Here is an 18394-nt window from a genome sequence, read left to right as displayed (position 1 = left end):
GCTGTTTCATGCATTCTGGCAACATGACTCAGTTAAAATCAAATAACATTCCTTATGCCAATATTTCTTACCTGCATATGAAACCAGTTGTCTTTCATTTTGCAAAAACATGATAATTCAAAGAGCATTAAAAAATGTACTGTTTCTCACACAGAATTTATATCTTGCAGCTGCACACTAATCCAAGTGCAATGGAGTAGAGTTTCACTTTATCAGCCAATCATAACTTTAAACTGTTTTCACAATTCATCGTACAGTTTTTAAAGCCAGATTTAAGTCTGTATATGAAAAATAGTCTACTTGATGTATGAAACCATAGATTAGTCAATATGTATTTAAAGAAGTACTTCAGTAATAGCAGAAAAATGACTTCAGAGAATTTACGGACTTAACTCTGAATTATACATGTGGAATGTAAGTGTTAGGCCATCAGTACATATAGGACTATGTGTGAGAGGAGTAGCTGAAAAATACAGTTAATTACCTAAAATAATACGTGATCCAGCTTCTTTTACAGCTGTCATATCAAGATTATTTGTCTATCCCATATCAGAGAATCATAGTATCATTTGGGTTGGAAAAGACCGCTAAGATCACTGTTTACCCATCACTAACCCATGTCCCTCAGTGCCACAGTTAAATGGTTTTAAACACCTTCAGGGAGGGTGACTCCACTGCACTGGGCAGCAGCGCTTGACAGCATTTTTGGTGGAGAGTATTTTCCCAATATCCAATCTAAACCTCTCCTGGTTTCTTCTTGTCCTGTCACTTGTTAACTGGAAGGAGAGACCAACCCCCACCTGACTAGAATCTCCTTTCAGGTGTTTTGAGTGATAAGGTCCCCTTCAGCCTTCTTTTCTCCAGGCTAAACACCCCCAGCTCCCTCAGCTGCTCCTCATCAGACTTGTGCTCCAGCCCCTTCCCCAGCTCCACTGCCCTTCTCTGGGCACACTCCAGCACCTCAATGTCTTTTGTGTACTGAGGGGCCCAAATCTGAACCCAGGATTTGAGCTGTGGCCCCAACAGTGCCCAGTGCAGGGGGACAATCACTGCCCTGGTCCTGCTGGCCACACATTGCTGATACAGCCAGGATGCCACTGGCCTTCTTGGCCATCTGGGCTCATGGTCAGCTGCTGTCAAGCAGCACCCCCAGAGCTTTTCCTGCCAGGCAGCTTTCCAGCCACTCTGCCCCCAGTCTGGAGATGCAGGGGGTTGTGACCCAAAGGCAGGATCCACCTTTACCTTATTGAACCTCACACCACTGCTCTTGGCCCATTGACCCAGCCTATCCAGACCTCTCTGCAGAGCCCTTCTATCCCCCAGCAACTCAACACTCCCACCCAGCTTGGAGTCATCTTCAAATTTACTGAGGGTGCCCTCGATCCCCTCACCCAGAGCATTGATAAAGACATTGATGGAACTGGCACAAATGTGGAGCCCTGGGGAATGCCACTTGTGCCCCTGATCCCTTAACCAACCGTCTCAAGGCATTGGCTTCTAGTTTGCTCCTTTATTTCTGAGAGAAGATTCAGACTAGGTACTAGCTAGAGTAGATGTGTTGTGTCTGGATATTGCTGAACCTGTTCATTATTGCCTTAGTTAGGATCATTGAAGAAGATAAACAAACAAATTTCTGCTTGTGATGACAAGTCCCATGTAAATATGCTAGGAGATTATCTTTGTTCTCACAAGACACTGCTGAGAATTGAATTACACTTCTACAAAAAAAAGGCACGTCATGGTCCCTATGACTTCTTTAATTCTCTCTTAGTGATTATTAGAATTAAAGAAATATTAATTCTTGCATTTGGGAATAAGGGGGAAAATCATAATGCACATAGTCAGCACTCCTCCTCACACACCAATGGTCAGGTTGTGGCCAAGAGTCTGTCACATAGATGGGACTGGATTGTGTATCCAGAGAAATGTTTCATACTTCATCTTCTCTGTCTGAAAGTCTCAGGAGAATTCTGAGATATCATATCATCATATCATATCATATCATATCATCATATCATATATAATAATATGATGATTTGACATTATTTTCCATGGGTCAAGCTTGTGTTTTAATAGGAAAAGAAGGAAGAAAAATTTTGTTTTTCACACTCATATTATTTTAACATACTTTTGGTTCTTATTTTTATTCTATGGTTCTTCACTCTTTTTATTCTATACAAGCTCAGATAAATTTGTTTTAATATGGGAAAAGGTTTTTTTCTGTTCTTAGAGGTTTATGGTGCTTAGTCATGTGGTTGTAGAGTAAAAATTACAGCAGTGACTCTATGTGTGACTGTAGTGATCTCCATTTACACAACACAATTAAATATACTCAGACTTAGGTACACCCTCATGTACCAATTTATTAACGAACTCTAAGTATGACTTAGAAAAGAGAGCTTCCAGCAATAAAAAACTATTCAAGCTTTATACCTATTCCATATTTTAAAAATCTTTTTACTGTAATGTCTGACACATTTTCTAATTGATGCCAATTAACATATTTGTCTATTTTTGCTGTTATCAGGCTATTAAACATATTACTATTTAGCCTTTTTTGGGTATGAAAAACGTCTTTCCTATTTCAACTTTATTTTTTTATAAGTAACTTCCTGCTACAACAATATTTTCTGGAAAAAAGTCAAGAATATATAAATATCTTAAACAGGTTTTACAAGTTAACAATTCTGCTGTAATTAGTCTTCAGGCTACCTCTGGCTCCATGGATTTAAAGCTATCAGAGTTTACTGTTTTGTGAAAAATATGTTTTACTTTGTTTGGACATGCTTGTCATAAGTTTCTCAGTATATCATTATGCTTTAAAACCTCCCACTGGCAGTGTCTGGAAGGAAAAAATGTAGTGTAAACTATAGAAGACCTAATGGCAGCTTCCTGCCAATGTTCATTCTTGAGTCAACAACGCTAGTTTTTGTTTTTGCTTTTGTGAAAATATGTCACAATCTAGTCTTTCATATAAGTTGGCTATTTTTTTAGCAGCCTAGTAGAGCATATATCTGAATCTTCTACTTTCCCCCATTTTTTCTCCTTTTCATTCCGTGGTATCTGTGTTTCTGGTCATGCCACCAGTGAGTGAACACATAAATTATACACCTAAAAACACTCATCGCTAGAAAATTTATTGCTTCTAATATCTTTCTCATGAACAGTTGTGTTTATTTCTGAGTTGACTTCTCTGGTAAAGACAGCAATGTGCTTAGCTTTGGTTCAGTTCTTTGTTTTTTCAAGACTTTCATTTTAGATATTACAGTGTATATGGGACCGTGTGGGCTTAAGCCTGTGCTGGGAATAGGAGAATGTTTTAAACTTATAATTACAATGCTGAGTAAGAATAATAGTGGATTGCTGTCCTTATTAACTCTACTACTTCTGTCTTGCTGAAGCAACAGGCAGCACATGTGAGAAGACTATATCCTCCTGACAGAGTATATAATTGGCATTTTTTCTTTTTCCCTTTGAAATGCTATTTGGAGAAGGCAGGAGGCAGGGAGGAAGGTTGCTGTCCTTTTAGATAAGGAACTTGAACCTTCTTTCCTATGTTCAGGAAACTTAAGTTATTTGGTTTGGGAAATCTTTTATCTTCTGGGCCTCCCTCTGGCAGCTTAATTACTAACTCGGCTTAGTTAAAGTAAAGGAGAGACATACAAAAAATACTGTCTTTTAAAAGTAGATGCTCTTCTTTTTTCTTCTTCAAAAAACAAAAATCAAATCAAAGCAAACTTATTCAAGTATTCTTTGCCAGTATTTTGGCTTTTTTTCTATGAAATACTAGTTTATTTGTAGTATTAGAATAACATAGTAAGTCAATATTATCTCATGTTCGTGTGCATTTATAACAGTGAGAGTTACTCTTTTGTGATGGCTAATTTTCCCTACTCTTGGCTTGGAATGGTGTATAACATTACATCAAGTACCATGACAGATTAAACTATATTCATAATGCAGTACAGTAGGATAGCACTTATTCAAACAACTTGTATCACACCCCATTTATCCAGGGGACTCATGGGTTTGTATTATGAGGAGTCACTGTTGGACAGGAAGACATGTACAGCAGGGAAGTTTGGATAACCAGGATCATACTGTGATTATTTAGGCTTTCTGTTGACCAAATCCATTATATGTAGAAAGGCTATATATCTTTTTTGTTCATTTATAGAGACCCTCTGTAAGATTTCTGTAAGATTATGCTATGAATTTACAGAACAGATGTTGAATTATAAACTATTATTTTTGATCTTTTCATGAACAGTAGATTTTAGATAAGCACCAGCACAAAAAAGATCCCAGACTGAAAAAGCCAACTTAGAACAAGAGAATTGCTGATCTTTACTTTTGAAAAATATTTTTTTTTACCCATTGTAAACAGTGTTTCTTAAACACTTAAAACACTTAACTTTTAAGTGCCAAGCTCTCTTCCTGGATAAGAAAATATTCAAAGCACATCTTATAGGTATGCAGCATTATTTTTCTCAGTATCCCTTATACCAATCAAGATCAAGAAAAATCCAAGATCTTTTATTAAAAAACACTTGTAGTTGTGTAAACTGTGTTGCCTAAATGAATGAGAATTATTGAAAGTTCCTGTATCTCTCTCTCTGTGGAGGTTTTGCTTTGTAGGTGTTTCTTGTGAAATTCGTCTTAGAGAGGGGAAGGAATTTATATGTCATTTATGTGCACATGTGTGTTCTCACTGAAGTGATTTTGAAGCTATTATGTATCCACAAGAAACTGGAGAAATTAGATATTTGGAAATGGAAATTGGTGGTCTTCCAGGCAATATTGGATCTAAAAGTGCTAAATCCTTTAATAAATAAACCTTGATTCAGACTGGAATGTCTTGGCTTGATCCTAAAGGTGATATTATGAAGGCCTTCTAGCTGTTGACTAGCCTCAAAGATAATTATCTGCACATTCCAATCTTGTTCTGCCATCAGCAGTGTCTGAGGCCTAAATGGAGCAAATGTTATTTCCACTAGAAATATATTATATTTAGACTATCCTCATTCCCAAACATTTAAAAAATATTTGTATCTGATTTTAAATACAAGGAATAAAATAAGTATATGACCTGCTTCTAGCAGTCCTGTGTGCTTAATTTCAGCCATTGTAGGCAGTTTTCTAAGTGAAACTATGTTAGGGGCACACAGTTATATTTTTTTTTTTTTTTTTTTTTTTTGGTTGGGCTCTAGATGAAAGAATAACCTTTTCTTTCCTGAACATATTGGAGAAAATATTTCCTAAAACACATCAATACAATGTAAATTTCATTTACTGTAGCAGGTACTGGAGCTAATTTGAGGGACTGACTAGCCCTTCTGGAATGGAATATAGGCAGTATCAGGAATCTTTAAATGGATAGGAAAGCTTTCCTGCCTTGAAAAACTGACACCTTAGTTCATACTTCATCACTGCTTATTTACTATACGATAAGTCTAAGGATCTTCTGAGTTTGTACTCTTAAGTTCTGCTTGCACAATTGAAATGTAAGTTTGATTCCTTTAAGAACTGCTGGTTATAGCAGAGACTTCTGTAATAAGGTTTTTCTGTAGGACAAAGGCCTGTAAAAGTTGGAAAAGAAGGGAAACATCAGTTTATAAATACTGTTTAAATATGTATGTTTGCAAGTGCACTCTAACATAGTTTTAATATATTCTCCTTGTGGGATTGCGTGTTCCATGGATACAGACTCTAGATGTTAAAAAATCCTTCAAATGAACAACTTGATGTGTCTGTCATCTCTGTTCTCCAAAGCCAAGCCTGCCTTTAGAAGGGAGGGATGTAAAAATAATAAAATATGTCTCCATGCCATGAGAGTTATTATACAGAATATGGGCAGTGACAAGTGAGTTAGTTTACAGGAAAGGCTAAGCAAATAGAAAATAAAATTCTCATCAAGGCCAGTTTAATTCTCCCCTCTGTTAGTTTTGTAAGTCCTGACATTTAGCTTGTGGTCTGAATGCCCATATATTTTGCTTCAAAACTGAGGGAATAATATCAAGTTGTAGATCTGCATTTTTTCTCTCTATACTCTCCTGAATGTTGCCTCATGTGGAAAGAGACTTGAGAGACTTAAAAGGAAAACAAAACTTTTAGATGAGGAATAAAAGGCTGCTTATCTTAGTTAAAGCTTCTGTGACTTCTGTACTCTTCCTTTTTTCATCTGGTTAGAAATACTATTATTCTCATCAAAGTCTGTCTAATATATTTTGCCTACAAAAATACAAAGCTATATAAGACTTGTATTTTTGTATAAGCCTAACTTATAAAAAGCCTGTTACTTTGGTATCTAAATAATGCCCAAACAAGAGGAGTTACAATAGTAAAACCTTCAGTAAATTCCACAGAGAAGTTATTATGGTTCAGACCAATACTTTAGAATATTATTTTGGTTGGGTTTCTTCTAATTAGCTGGTTCATAATTTATCTGTACAGAAAATTTCTTCATAAACAGAATTTCTGCATTTTATGAGACTGCCTTTCATAAGGCTTCCCTTTGTAATATATTGTAAAGTGCAATTTAAGAAACACAAATGCTCAACCTAAATACTGATAACTGCTCTTCTTCACTATTTACTCTAACAGATGGTAAAAAATGCTTGTATTCACTGAGTGAGAAAAGCTGCCTTACCCAAGGTTTTGAGCATATAACCCACTGACAAGCTGAGCAATAACTGCTTCCTAAGGCCTGGGAAATCAATGATCTTCCATAGGGAAGATTTGTTAGAATATTTCAACTTTCAGAGAGTGGAATAGTATTTTCTGCTGCCTCTTCCTAGTATTTTATTGTACCTGGTAGATCCTATGGAAGAGCCCAGTAATGTGAAGAGTGGTATAAATATTACAAACTTCTGCTCCCCTTTTTCAGTTTAGCAAAACAGAATCTTTCACTCCATGGAAATGTATTTGGCTGGTCTATCATTAGCTATGAGACAAAAAGTTTAGGTTGTACAACATTGAGTTGCAATATTTGTATTTTTATTCTTGCTCCAAATTCTCATGAACTGATGTGACAGACTTGAAATATTTGTTTTCTTTGTAGATGAAGCAAAGGTTTAAGTGGCAGTTCTTTTTCTTCACCGAGGTATACTCACTGAAATTTGCTTTGATTTAGTAAAGTGTTTTGATTTAGTGTAATAGACAGTGTGGCTTTGTTGCTTGGAAAAGTGCAAGTTCTAGAATTCAGAATCTTAGTTTTTTTCCCAAAAAATGTGAACTATTGCTCAGTTTCCCAAAGAGATGGAGGTGAACTTTTCAGGAGCTTACCTGGTAAAAAAACATTGTTCTGAAGTCTTTTACTTCCCTTTCCTTCAAATAGTTATTGAGAAAAAATGTTCAGTTTCAGAAAGATGTTATTTCTTGGGCTATCTTCCTTCAGTGCTCTCTCCCTCCACCTGATTTTCTTCTCCCACCTCTGTAATCTCAGCAAACCATTCTTACAGTTTCTTTTCTGCACCGTGTGTGTGGCATTGTGCCCATGGTGTCTCTGTGTGGCCGTGCAGTTGTGTGGAAGGACCTGTTCAGTTGCTGCACAGTTTCCTCCTGATGAGCTCGTGCGGCTGCAGAGCTGTGGAGCCATGGAAGGGCTCTGCTCCTGCCCTTGGCTTTTGCTGAATGCTGGCAGTGCTGCTTCCAGAGGCAGCTGAGCCTGTGCCCCCACCTGCCATCCAGCTCCCTTTTCACACAAGTTCTGTTTCCTAGGGCTGATGTTGAATTCAGCTCAGCATCCTGAAAATTTCCACCCAGGGGAATTTCTCTGTCCTGTGTCAGCTGAGGGAGGCCCTGTGACCTGGGGCTGATGTACCCAGTGAGGTTGTTCCTGTGTAGTAGCTCTGGGGATGGTTTCATGGACAGGCAGCTACAGTTTGAGCAAGATTTCTCTTTAGTGCACTGAAAAATTGACATGCTGATTGTGAACTGCCTTCATGGAGGAATTCCTGTTGACAAAATCTGGGTTGATATTTTTGCTCCATCATGTGATCATTCCTAGCTTATCATGTGTTAATAATGGAGTCCAGTTGTCAGACATTTTGTTGTCCCCCTCAGGCCTCCCTGACTGTCCCACGGGCTGCCCTACCCTGGACAGTCTCATAAGCACTTCAGTTCTTTTCCTATTGACTAGTCTCTTCCTGAAGTAACTCTCCAAAGCTGTTTTTAATTGCTTTATTTTTAATTATTATATTACCCTATTAGTAAACTTGTGTTGCTTGTGTTCTTTCTGTATCTGAAAAATTAAATTAGTCAGCTGTTGGTAGTTCTGCTCCATGTATTCTCCAGTACTTTCCCCATGGCTCTGAATAAATTTGAGTCAGGTTGTAACTATCAATTGCTACACCAAGTATTAAAATTTTTCTTAAGATTGATCTGTAACTGGGTGTGCTAGAGCTAAAATTTGACTCTTTCATGAAAGACATATTTGACTTTTTTAAAGTTATTGATAGAGTCGATATTGTACTATATAATTGTACTGTATACAATTTTAAGGAGATAGCATGTCCATGCCAATGACTTTATGTATGCCAAGCCAATAAAATATTACATAAATAATTTCATAGCAGAAATGCCATAAGAGTAAGTAAACAGGACAATATTATCTGTATTAAGAGAAGAGCACAGATATGTCTGTTGGGCACTCAGTCGTCACTTGAACTTTTAAAGTCACAGAACTTTTAAAGATGGCATGAAATTTTTATTGATGCAGAAGCTATATCTTCCAATCAGTTGCATGAATCTTTATATTTCTGCCTATCAATATGATTTATTAATATTCATTGTGTCAAACCTTGTTAGGAAATTGTTTTTTCTGAGATTCCTCACATAAATTTTCCAAGTATTTTCATATAATAACATTTTCACTTTAGTAAGTCTTACTTGCTATTTCACAATATGTAAGCACAGTTCAGAGTGTGGAAAACCTCATGCTTACATAAACTACCTGCTTGCAGTAAGACTTTGCACACATCACGTGAATCCCTGCTGTGTTTGGATACATTCTAAGGAAGCATTTCTAACTTTAATAATATATTGGGATTATGGATTAAAAGCAGTGAGGAAATAGCTTTGTGCAGTGTAACCTAACAAGCGTGCTAAGAATCAACTTTTGGCAAGAAAACTCCCAATTTGCCCTCTCTCCCAGAAGTTGACCTGGTGGATGAAATAGTAGATGTGTGCATGATTCTAGGCATGCCTTCTCCAAAGATCAACATTTGTACACACTTTAGTCACCTTTTATACGCAGTGCTATTGACATTAACCAGGGAGGCTGCTCTGACAGCGCTGGGCTTTAACACCAGCTAAAGAGTTGCTCTGCTCTGCTTGCATGGTTTATCTGAAAGGACTCAACACCAAAATCACACAGCCTAATTGTTTTCAGCCCATAAGGGTTCTCTTACAGATGCAATATCCTTTAGGACAATTGAGTGTCCTACTGAAATCAGCATATGTTCAATAGTCACTCAATTTACTTTACTTTTACTCTTCTGAAAACATTAGATTGAGCCCTGTAATTTACCAATACATTATATCAAATTTGCTTTCACTTGCCTAACTATAAAACACTTTTCATACTACTTTGTAATTAGGTTTGGACAGTATCAAACAAGTGTAAGAGCAGGAGGATTAAAATACTTTAAATCCTACTTTTGGTAATGAAGTAATCTCAGTGGGGTTTTTGATGTCAAATTCTGCAGCATGGCATCCCATTTGATAATTGTGCTGTTGTGTTCCTGAGGACATGGCCCTTCCCTGGGGACTGCTGCTTCAGTGTATCTGGTGCTCTGTGCTGAACTGCCGCTGCATTGCTGGCTGATGTCACTGGCCCTATGCATCCAGTCTTTTACGGGTTGAAAAACCAACCTGGAATTTATAAATTCTGCTTAATATTCTGCTAAATCCTTCACTTATGATGTTTATTTTAAAGCTTTTATGCATTCTAGGGTACAGTTACTTTTCTTTGACAATTTCCAATGTTGTAACATGAGTCTAATTTCTTTGTTTGGAAGGGTTCAGCAGCATCAGCCTTCATAACTGTACTGGTTTTGTTAGACCTGTTTCCTGGGTTTCAGAACTGTGATGGAAGTCAGAGGTGAGGAATTTGTCTATGGATGACAAACAGGATGAGAAGAGAGTAGAGGGGGGGGGTGACAAAATTTATTTCCATGTCTTGCAAAGCTCAGGATGACACTGCTATGTCTGTTTGCTTTTGTAAAAAACACCTTTGCAGTGAAACTGTAGAGGTAGTTGCACGCTGGAGAAATTTGCATTAGGAACAGGAAGAAACAAGGTATTTACAGCCCATATTGCAGGACAGCACTGGCAATTTTAAAAGCAGTAGGTCCCCATGGCTGGTTGTGGCCCTCCTGTAGGTGTATAATTGAATTAGCCATGAGATAAAGTGGTTCCCTGCGTGGCCAGCAGCTGCTGGCACAGGATCCTGGCATGCCTGGCGCTCACCTTCACTGTGCGAGGCACAGGCAGTGATGTCAAGGGCTGAGATCTCCAGCCTGAGAGTTGGAAGAGCTGGTAGGTGGATATTTGGTGTGTACAAATTCTGGCTTTTATCTGTGTTCCCTCATCACTGTGAGTGGGTTTTCTATGCCCTCTTAGTCCAGTGACAGAATAAATTTGTAGGAAAGCCACAAAGAGAAAGTTTGAGGATTATAGTCTTTCCTTTTTTGCAATCTCATGCTTAATCTTGAGGGAAAACCTCCAAATATTATTTTTATTAAATTAATCTTCACAGGGCTGGAGATAACAGAAATTTATGTAGTGTGTAACTTGGAGTAGAGAAAAGAAATGCATCTCCTTAGGAAATGAAAAAAAAATCCTTTCAAAACAACTGGATGGATTCTTACACTGAATGACTTATTATCAAAATGTATCCAGCTTTACTGAATGAATGTAATTGTTTGTTAAACTTTTAAAAAAATTAATGGTTAATATTTTAATATTAAAGTAAAAGAATCTCTAAATAGATGGATTTCTTTTTTTTTTTTTACTATATAAAATTCATAAATGATCTGTGTGCTAACACAAGATTAGTTTTTAAAATAAAATAGGTGTGAAATTTTTGTAGAGCTACTGATACTTGAAAAAGTCAGTTAGGGGAATCCAAAATTCTTGTATTTATCACCAATATTGTTGCCAAAATGAAATGCCAACCCTTTAAAGGTAGTAGTAGTAACCATACTAACCTTGACTGCTGGAATGTTGCCAGCTCTTCGTCATCCTGCAGAAATATGTTATACTTGAACTGAGAAAACATGCAATTGTCCCTCCCCCTGTTCATTCCCACAAACTGGAGCAGTATTATGTTAGCCTAAGTTGTACTGAGCCGAATCCAATCTGGAATTAAGAATGCTCCAGGGCATTTTTAATAAACTGTCATTCATTTGAACTCTAACCTCCTTTAATTTGCAGAATCTGGTAACGCAGATGTATTCTTCAGCCACATTCATTTCTTTTTCTTTTCTTATCTTGGTGTGGAACACTGCTGATAGCACTTAAAAATGTGAAGCTGCAGAACAAGTAAAAAGTGTTCGTTGACAATAGACTCAAATCCAAGAAACAATTACTGTAGTTTAGTTTGCTGGGTTTCTGCCATTCTGAAATGTAAACTTAATTCTAGTGCAGATTTTAATAAAATCCTCAAAGTGCCGAGGTCAGTTAAGCTATTTCTGAAAGTATATAAAAAAAAGGCTTTTATTACAAAATGCAAAGGATAAAATGGGCCATTGTCTTGCAAAAGGGAAGAAAACCTAGCTAATAACATATTCAGGGCATAGAATACTCTTCAGCTAAGTGCATTCACTGAGGTTCTCACTGTAAACTCTTTCAAAACTTGTATTCCTGGGAATTCAAAACATGCAGGGTTTGTGATTAGGAGCATTTACACTGAGGGATAGGGGTGGGAAAAGGGGGCAGCTTCCAAGTGGGAACTTGGAAGCCCCCAGTGCCTCTGCCCCTGCCAGGTGGTATTGCTGGGCTGGGGCTGGGGTTGCCCAAACCCAGAATTTTCATCTGTAATACTGCCTTCAGTGGTAAATTTTCCATTGTAACAAGTCTGCTACAGCTATAAAATTGACATGGTGAGAGGATGGTTTGTGCAACTTCAACATCCACAGGTTTACATTTGATAGGAGTTGAATAAAAAAAAAAACCAAACCAGTTTCTTGTGCACATGCCCACCAGTTAAATTCAAGCTGTAGGTGTTGGTAGAACAGGTAGGAAAACGTGCAACCATGAACTTGGGTCACATTCAAAAAATGAAGGAAGAACTAGCTTGCAAATACTGTGTTGAAAGTGTAAATGACAATAAAACTTTCAAGTCGACACATGTTAGCGATTTATGGTTTGAAAAAGTTTTCATATTTAAGTTTTAAAAGATTTTTTCCCTTCTCATTTAAATTTTGATCTCTTTTGTATGGTAATGTAAGACTATGTTATTAATAGATATTAACAAATCCACAGCTTTTTTTTCCACAAGTCTTTAATTCTCTTAAATGTTTTGAAATGTAAATCATGTGATATATGTAATGTGAACTTGGGTGAGGATTCAGTCAATCATCAGGTTGGGTACCAAACTGAGAACATGGAAAGGGAGCAAAATAATACTAAAAATACGGAAGTGCAAGAATTCTGCTTTTTTACATTCTCATTTGCCCAACAAATCTGCAAGTGCAGAGTTCCTTGGTGTTTAAAGATACTGTCTCAAAGCTGGAGTCTGTATGAATTAATGACTTTTCAGTTCTGATTCCTTACTACATTTCCATTAAGATATGTTTCCTGGAATTAAATAATAGAGTGGATGCTCAGCAGAAACTAGATGCAGTTTTTAAAAGGTAAAAGGACAAGCCTAAGAAATAACCCAGAAAACAGTTAGAAATATATATTTTAGTAGTTGACTCTTGAAGTTGTTGGACACAGCATGGGTTTATGTTCTTGAACTAAAGCAGAAGATGAAATATCTGGTGTTATATTAGAAATTGGATCTGTTTTTAAAGAAACATGATCTGACTCCTTCTGGCCTGTTAATTCCTTTTTTTCATGGGATTTAAGTGTAAATTCAGCTTTTATATTTCTTTAATTCCCTCAAATATATTTTCTCTCAGCTATTTCTACTATGAATGTTCACTAGACAGTCATTTCACAAAGGAATCTCAAGTCATCATCTTTCTTCGTGGTTTCTTCAGGGGAATCTTGCATCTGCAGAAACTCATGATTGGCACTCCTTACTATTTCATGGGTAGCACCATTACACTGCTTTTACTTTCTGAGTGGAAGGTTGAAGATCCTTAGTTTCAATGCTATTGGTAATTCTGATCTGCATTCATGAAGTACAGCTTCTTATGCACTGCAGGGTATCAGACACATTCTAGTATTTCATTGTTTGTATTAGAGTGTTTGTATAGATGGTGTGGAAGGAGCAAGTAATCAGTGTATCATTGGCAAATTGGCTGAGTCCTCATGGTAATTCATGACAACTCTATTGTTTATTTGTATTATTTACTGAACTTTTTATATGAAAGCCCATGTATATTGGAATCCAAACAAAACTGTGACTTACAAGCACTGCTTGCTAGGAGGCTTTGGAGAACAACAGTTAAGCATGAGCTTGGGAGAAGCAGCCACACTGATGATATGAGCACTGTGGAATTTGGTCAGAATTTTCAATTTACAGCAAAATTGAACTCCTTTCAATGCTTTGCATGGAATGGATGAATGGAATATATCTTCTTCCCCATTTTATTTTATTTTATTTCATTTAGAAGTTCTTCCTGAAGTGTTTTCTAGTTTATAAAATAATAATATTTGGACAAAGGAGGTGAGAAAGAACATACAGGAAATAGACATTCATTATTCAAATCATTTTGTCTCACTAAAAAAAAATCTATTCCACTTTATGTAAAGTGTATCAGTTGAAGAGAGGGAATCCCTCTGGCATGCTCTTTACTGGAGGCCATTCACATAAAATGATTCCCCCCACAAGTAAAGTTTCTGCTGTCAGACAGGAGTCTGTAAAGTCTCCATTCTTCAGTGTGTTCTTTAAATTTCTCCATGCTAAGGAAAGAGTGGGATCACCACGACTTTCCTACACCTCATGCTTCAGAGCTTCTCACAGTTACCAGGAGGAAAATAACTTGCTTGTTATTGGAGCAGTTACAGACATTTAAAGTTCAGGATGATAGAATAATTTGATTAGAAGGGACCACTTGAGGCAATGCACTATAAACCTCTACTCAAAGCAGGAATAACTTCAAAGTTGGATCAGATTCTCCAGGCTTCATTCAATCAAAATCTTAAAATACTCAAGGACTGCAGAGTTTACAGTTTCCCTGAGCAACCTGTTTTGCAAAGGTGTGCATTTTTAATGAAAAGTGTTGGATTTTCATGAACACTTTCATATTAAAACATATTAAAACATGCATCTATAGCTGTATTTAAAATTTCTGAAATTACTTCTATGATGAATTACCACCACACTGAATTTAAATAACACAAAGTGTGCAGGACATATTTATAAATTGTATCTATATGTGGCAGTGGCCCAGGTTAAATAGGTTTCTGGTGATCTGTGTTAGTTCTATTCTGTATAAATATTGTTTATTACTAACGGATTAATGGAAACTTTGAGGGTTTTTTTTTTTGGTTTTGAAACACCACTGTTAGTTTTTAAAACAGTTATGATAGGAAGAGATTTGAACAGCCATTTATGGAAAATAATTCATTTACTATGTTCCCCCCCCCCCGCATTTATATAGATTTAATATTTTCTTGTTGTAAAGAATATGGAGTTTAAAATGTCCTCTCCCTTAGGTAGAAGAGCTGATGAATGCACTGGAAAAGACTAGACAAGAATTAGATTCTACCAAAGCCCGTCTTGCCTCAACACAGCAATCTTTGGCTGAAAAAGAAGCACATCTGGCTAACCTGAGAATAGAGCGAAGAAAACAACTTGAAGAAATTCTAGAAATGAAGTAAGTCCCTTGATTTCTCTAATTTCTAGAAAAAAAAAAGAAAAAAGAAAATAATTACTTTTGCCATAGGAGAATGTTTTGATGGGTTTTTTTTGGTGTAATTTTTTATTTTTCTCTGCGTATATGTAAGTCTGAATCTAAGGACTGGTAATAGTTTTAAGACAAATACATTTAAAAACACAGAATTGCAAAAATCTTCATTTTAGAAGTACTCAACATTTTTTTTAAATTGTTCTTTGTTACATGCAAATAAAAATATCAGCACTATGTAACTTGTATGAGAAACTGAGAATCTAAAGCCCCATCTCTCAGTGGGAATGGAATGCTGGAATCTCTGCCACATTCAAGGGAAGGGAGTTATTAACTTTCTATTGTTGGTGCAAAGCTTATTGCTTTGAATTGGTTAAAAACACCCCCAAATTAACAAAGAAGTTTTTGCATACACTGTATCACTGTGTATATGTGTTCAGAATAAAAAAGGAAGAGAGACATATAATTTAAATCTAACTTCCTCCATGCAAAGAAAAGTAAATATCTGTAATTATGGGGCATTAAGGCTCTGATTTGATCTTTAAAATTGGCAAAAAGGGTGAGCCTGCTATGGTAATTGTGTACTTAACATTCAACAATGAAATTTCACAGCTGTAATTTTGAAACAATTTTTTGAGAGACAAAGACATATATAACTTCAGGTGAATTGTTGTAGTTATCCTTGCATTTTTTGAGAGACAAAGACATATATAACTTCAGGTGAATTGTTGTAGTTATCCTTGCATTTTAAGGGAAGTGAAATAATCAGAAAAAATGGTTTTCATAAAGTTATTTTAAATAAGACAAAGTGGAAATGGAGTCACATACTTAGCAGGGTTTTATAAAAGTGTATTTTAAGAATGTCTGCCATGTAATACAGGTGCAGAAATACTGTAATGGAAGAACAAACGTTTCCAGGGATATCTAAAGAATTTCTGGTTTTGAGTTTAATGAGGTCTATATCCATACAGAAAAATGGATATGTGAGTTAGAATACTATGTGACATTATATTCTATTATCTTCTATAACAGATAAATTTTTAAAGTTTTTTTAAAAAAATTCTGTTCTATGTACACAGTAATTGTCCCATCTTAACTCAGATGCTCAGTACCAGTCACGTATTTTCTGTATAATGCTTTGGTCTGTTTCCTGAAGTGCTTTTTTTTTTTTTTCCTAATAAGATTTTTTTTTTTAATCATAATTTACAGTTGGTGAATGAAATAGAGAAAAAATCTTTAATTCTGTTACTTTGACTTTTTAAATTTGGTACACAAAATCTCACAAAACAGTCTGGAAAATGAGGTTGGTGAAAACTGGTGAGGTAGAACTCATTTTGACAAAAGCGATTCTATTTTATGAGTGAGGGGCTGGGTGAGGGGTATTAGAGGTGAAAGACTTAGTAGCAAAGATCCTAGTTAGGAATAGTGTGGAATTTAAAATGAGATATAAACATGTAAAGTGTTTCTCGGTGTAAATCCCAAGACTAAAATAATAGACTTACCAACCTAGTCCAATGGAAGGTGTTCCTCCCATGGCAGGGATTTGGGAAATAGATAATCTTCAGGGTCCCTTCAAACCCAAAACATTTTATGATTCTGCTCATAAATGTCTTTTAGAAACAATTCAGATATTTAATTGCAGTAGTGTAATTTTTGCAAATGCTCACTGAAATAAGTGAAGCAAACCTTATAAAACTGCTTCATTATTACAGAATATGCTCAATATTGTTTTTTAAAAAATGAACAAGATATTTTCAAAAACAGATTTTTGATGCTAGTTAGGACCTAGACAGCTTTAAGATAACTTATTTATTGGAAGCATTGACCGTAATTTCTATTTATCATTTAAAATATTCAATATTGAGTGATTACAGTTTTTGGCTACTAGTTTCCAGTTAAATAGGCATGAACTGTGTGTTTAAGAACATTCATTATCATTTCCTATGCTTGTATTATGTTCAAGTTCCAACCATAGCTCTGCATTCTAGGCCCATCTGGCTGTCATTATAAAGATCCATCTCAATTTACTGGCCACAATCAGTTGTCAGTTTTAGGTAACTTCTTCAATTGTCATTTCTTGTTCCCATATAAATTTGGTTATTTATGGAAGCTTAGAATAAAAATGGATAGCAGCTTAGTCTTGCTCATACCTGGTTGGTCTTTTTGAACTGGAAACAAGATAAGTACCCATTAAATGAAAGGTAATTGGATAAAATCAACTCTTTAACTTGATGCTAATTTGTGAAAAAATACGGTTTATTTAAAGAGTTTGAAAGTGTAAGTTTGAAGAAGGAGTTACATTTGCATGTTATTTTCTGAATATGTGATTTTTTTAAAAATGTCTATTAAAAATATTACTTTATTAGTTCTGGAGGAAATATTTTTGTTATGGTGATATTGCTTTAGCAGTGCACACATAACTCATACTGACATTAATGGAAGTTATGCATACATTTTAACAGTAAAATGCAGCATATGCTCAAATCCATCATTTTGTCTAATTGTATTCTTACTTTGTACTCTTTCTATCTTTGAGCATAAAAAAAAATCAATGAACTTTTTATTTTCTAGTAAGTGATACTTTAAAAAAATCTATATTGCATAGTGTGACAAAAGCCATGATAATGTTTTTTTAAAAGATGTATTTATCATCCATAGAAATATTTCAGTTGGCCTGAACTTTAAATATGTTAGCTAGAAATATATTTTAAGACTACTTTTTCCAGATATTGTTTTTATTTTCTGAGAGTGCACAAGTAGGAGCACAACCTCCTGAGAACTTCACAAGGCTTGCCTAGAAAAGCTTATTCATTTTGTAACATGAAGAGCTTGAGGGTAGGAGAAGTTTCAGTGCTGTGATGTGGTGGAGGTTTGTCAGATGTTTCAGAAATGCCATATTTATGGAGCATACTTTCATGACCACAACACAGATCTCCTTTCCTATGTGGTGGTTCCTTCCAAAACTCATAAACCTGCTTGTAACAAAACTAGGTGGCTGTATAGATAGATAAATGAGTGTTTATATAATATTAAAAGTGCCTTATATATATATATGTATGTGAAATAAATGCCTGCCCTCATGGAAAGTGGGTTTTGCTCCATGGGACAGATCATCTTTTTAGAAATGGTCAAAATTATTTTCTCTTTGGAAGATATAAAATTTGACCTGAAGAGCCAAAAGTCATAAAAGAGTCTAATGGCATGTGGCTGAAAAGAGGAAAAATGATTGTCACTTTTCTTGTAAGTTCAAGTTTTAAATTATACGCATTTTATCTTCAACTGCAACCTCTAAAGCTAGAAAGAAAACACAAAACTCCAACACTCACTCTCCCCCCAACTTTGTTATCAAAATTATTATTTTCTTGGTTGAT

At 35.8% G+C, this 18394-nt stretch overlaps 1 protein-coding gene across 1 annotated transcript in view; it reads left to right on the top strand.

The window, feature by feature from the left end:
* The window catches only part of ERC2 (ELKS/RAB6-interacting/CAST family member 2), a 395998-nt gene that overhangs the window by 181889 nt on the left and 195715 nt on the right, over positions 1 to 18394 (top strand). Inside the window, exon 12 of the mRNA XM_058844563.1 lies at positions 14833 to 14993. Coding sequence (XP_058700546.1) covers positions 14833 to 14993 — 161 coding nt within the window. The remainder of the gene's footprint in view (positions 1 to 14832; positions 14994 to 18394) is intronic.

Source organism: Poecile atricapillus, chromosome 9 (assembly GCF_030490865.1).
Source record: "Poecile atricapillus isolate bPoeAtr1 chromosome 9, bPoeAtr1.hap1, whole genome shotgun sequence".
NCBI classification, from domain to species: Eukaryota; Metazoa; Chordata; class Aves; order Passeriformes; family Paridae; genus Poecile; species Poecile atricapillus.
This window is presented reverse-complemented; position numbering and strand designations above follow the sequence as displayed.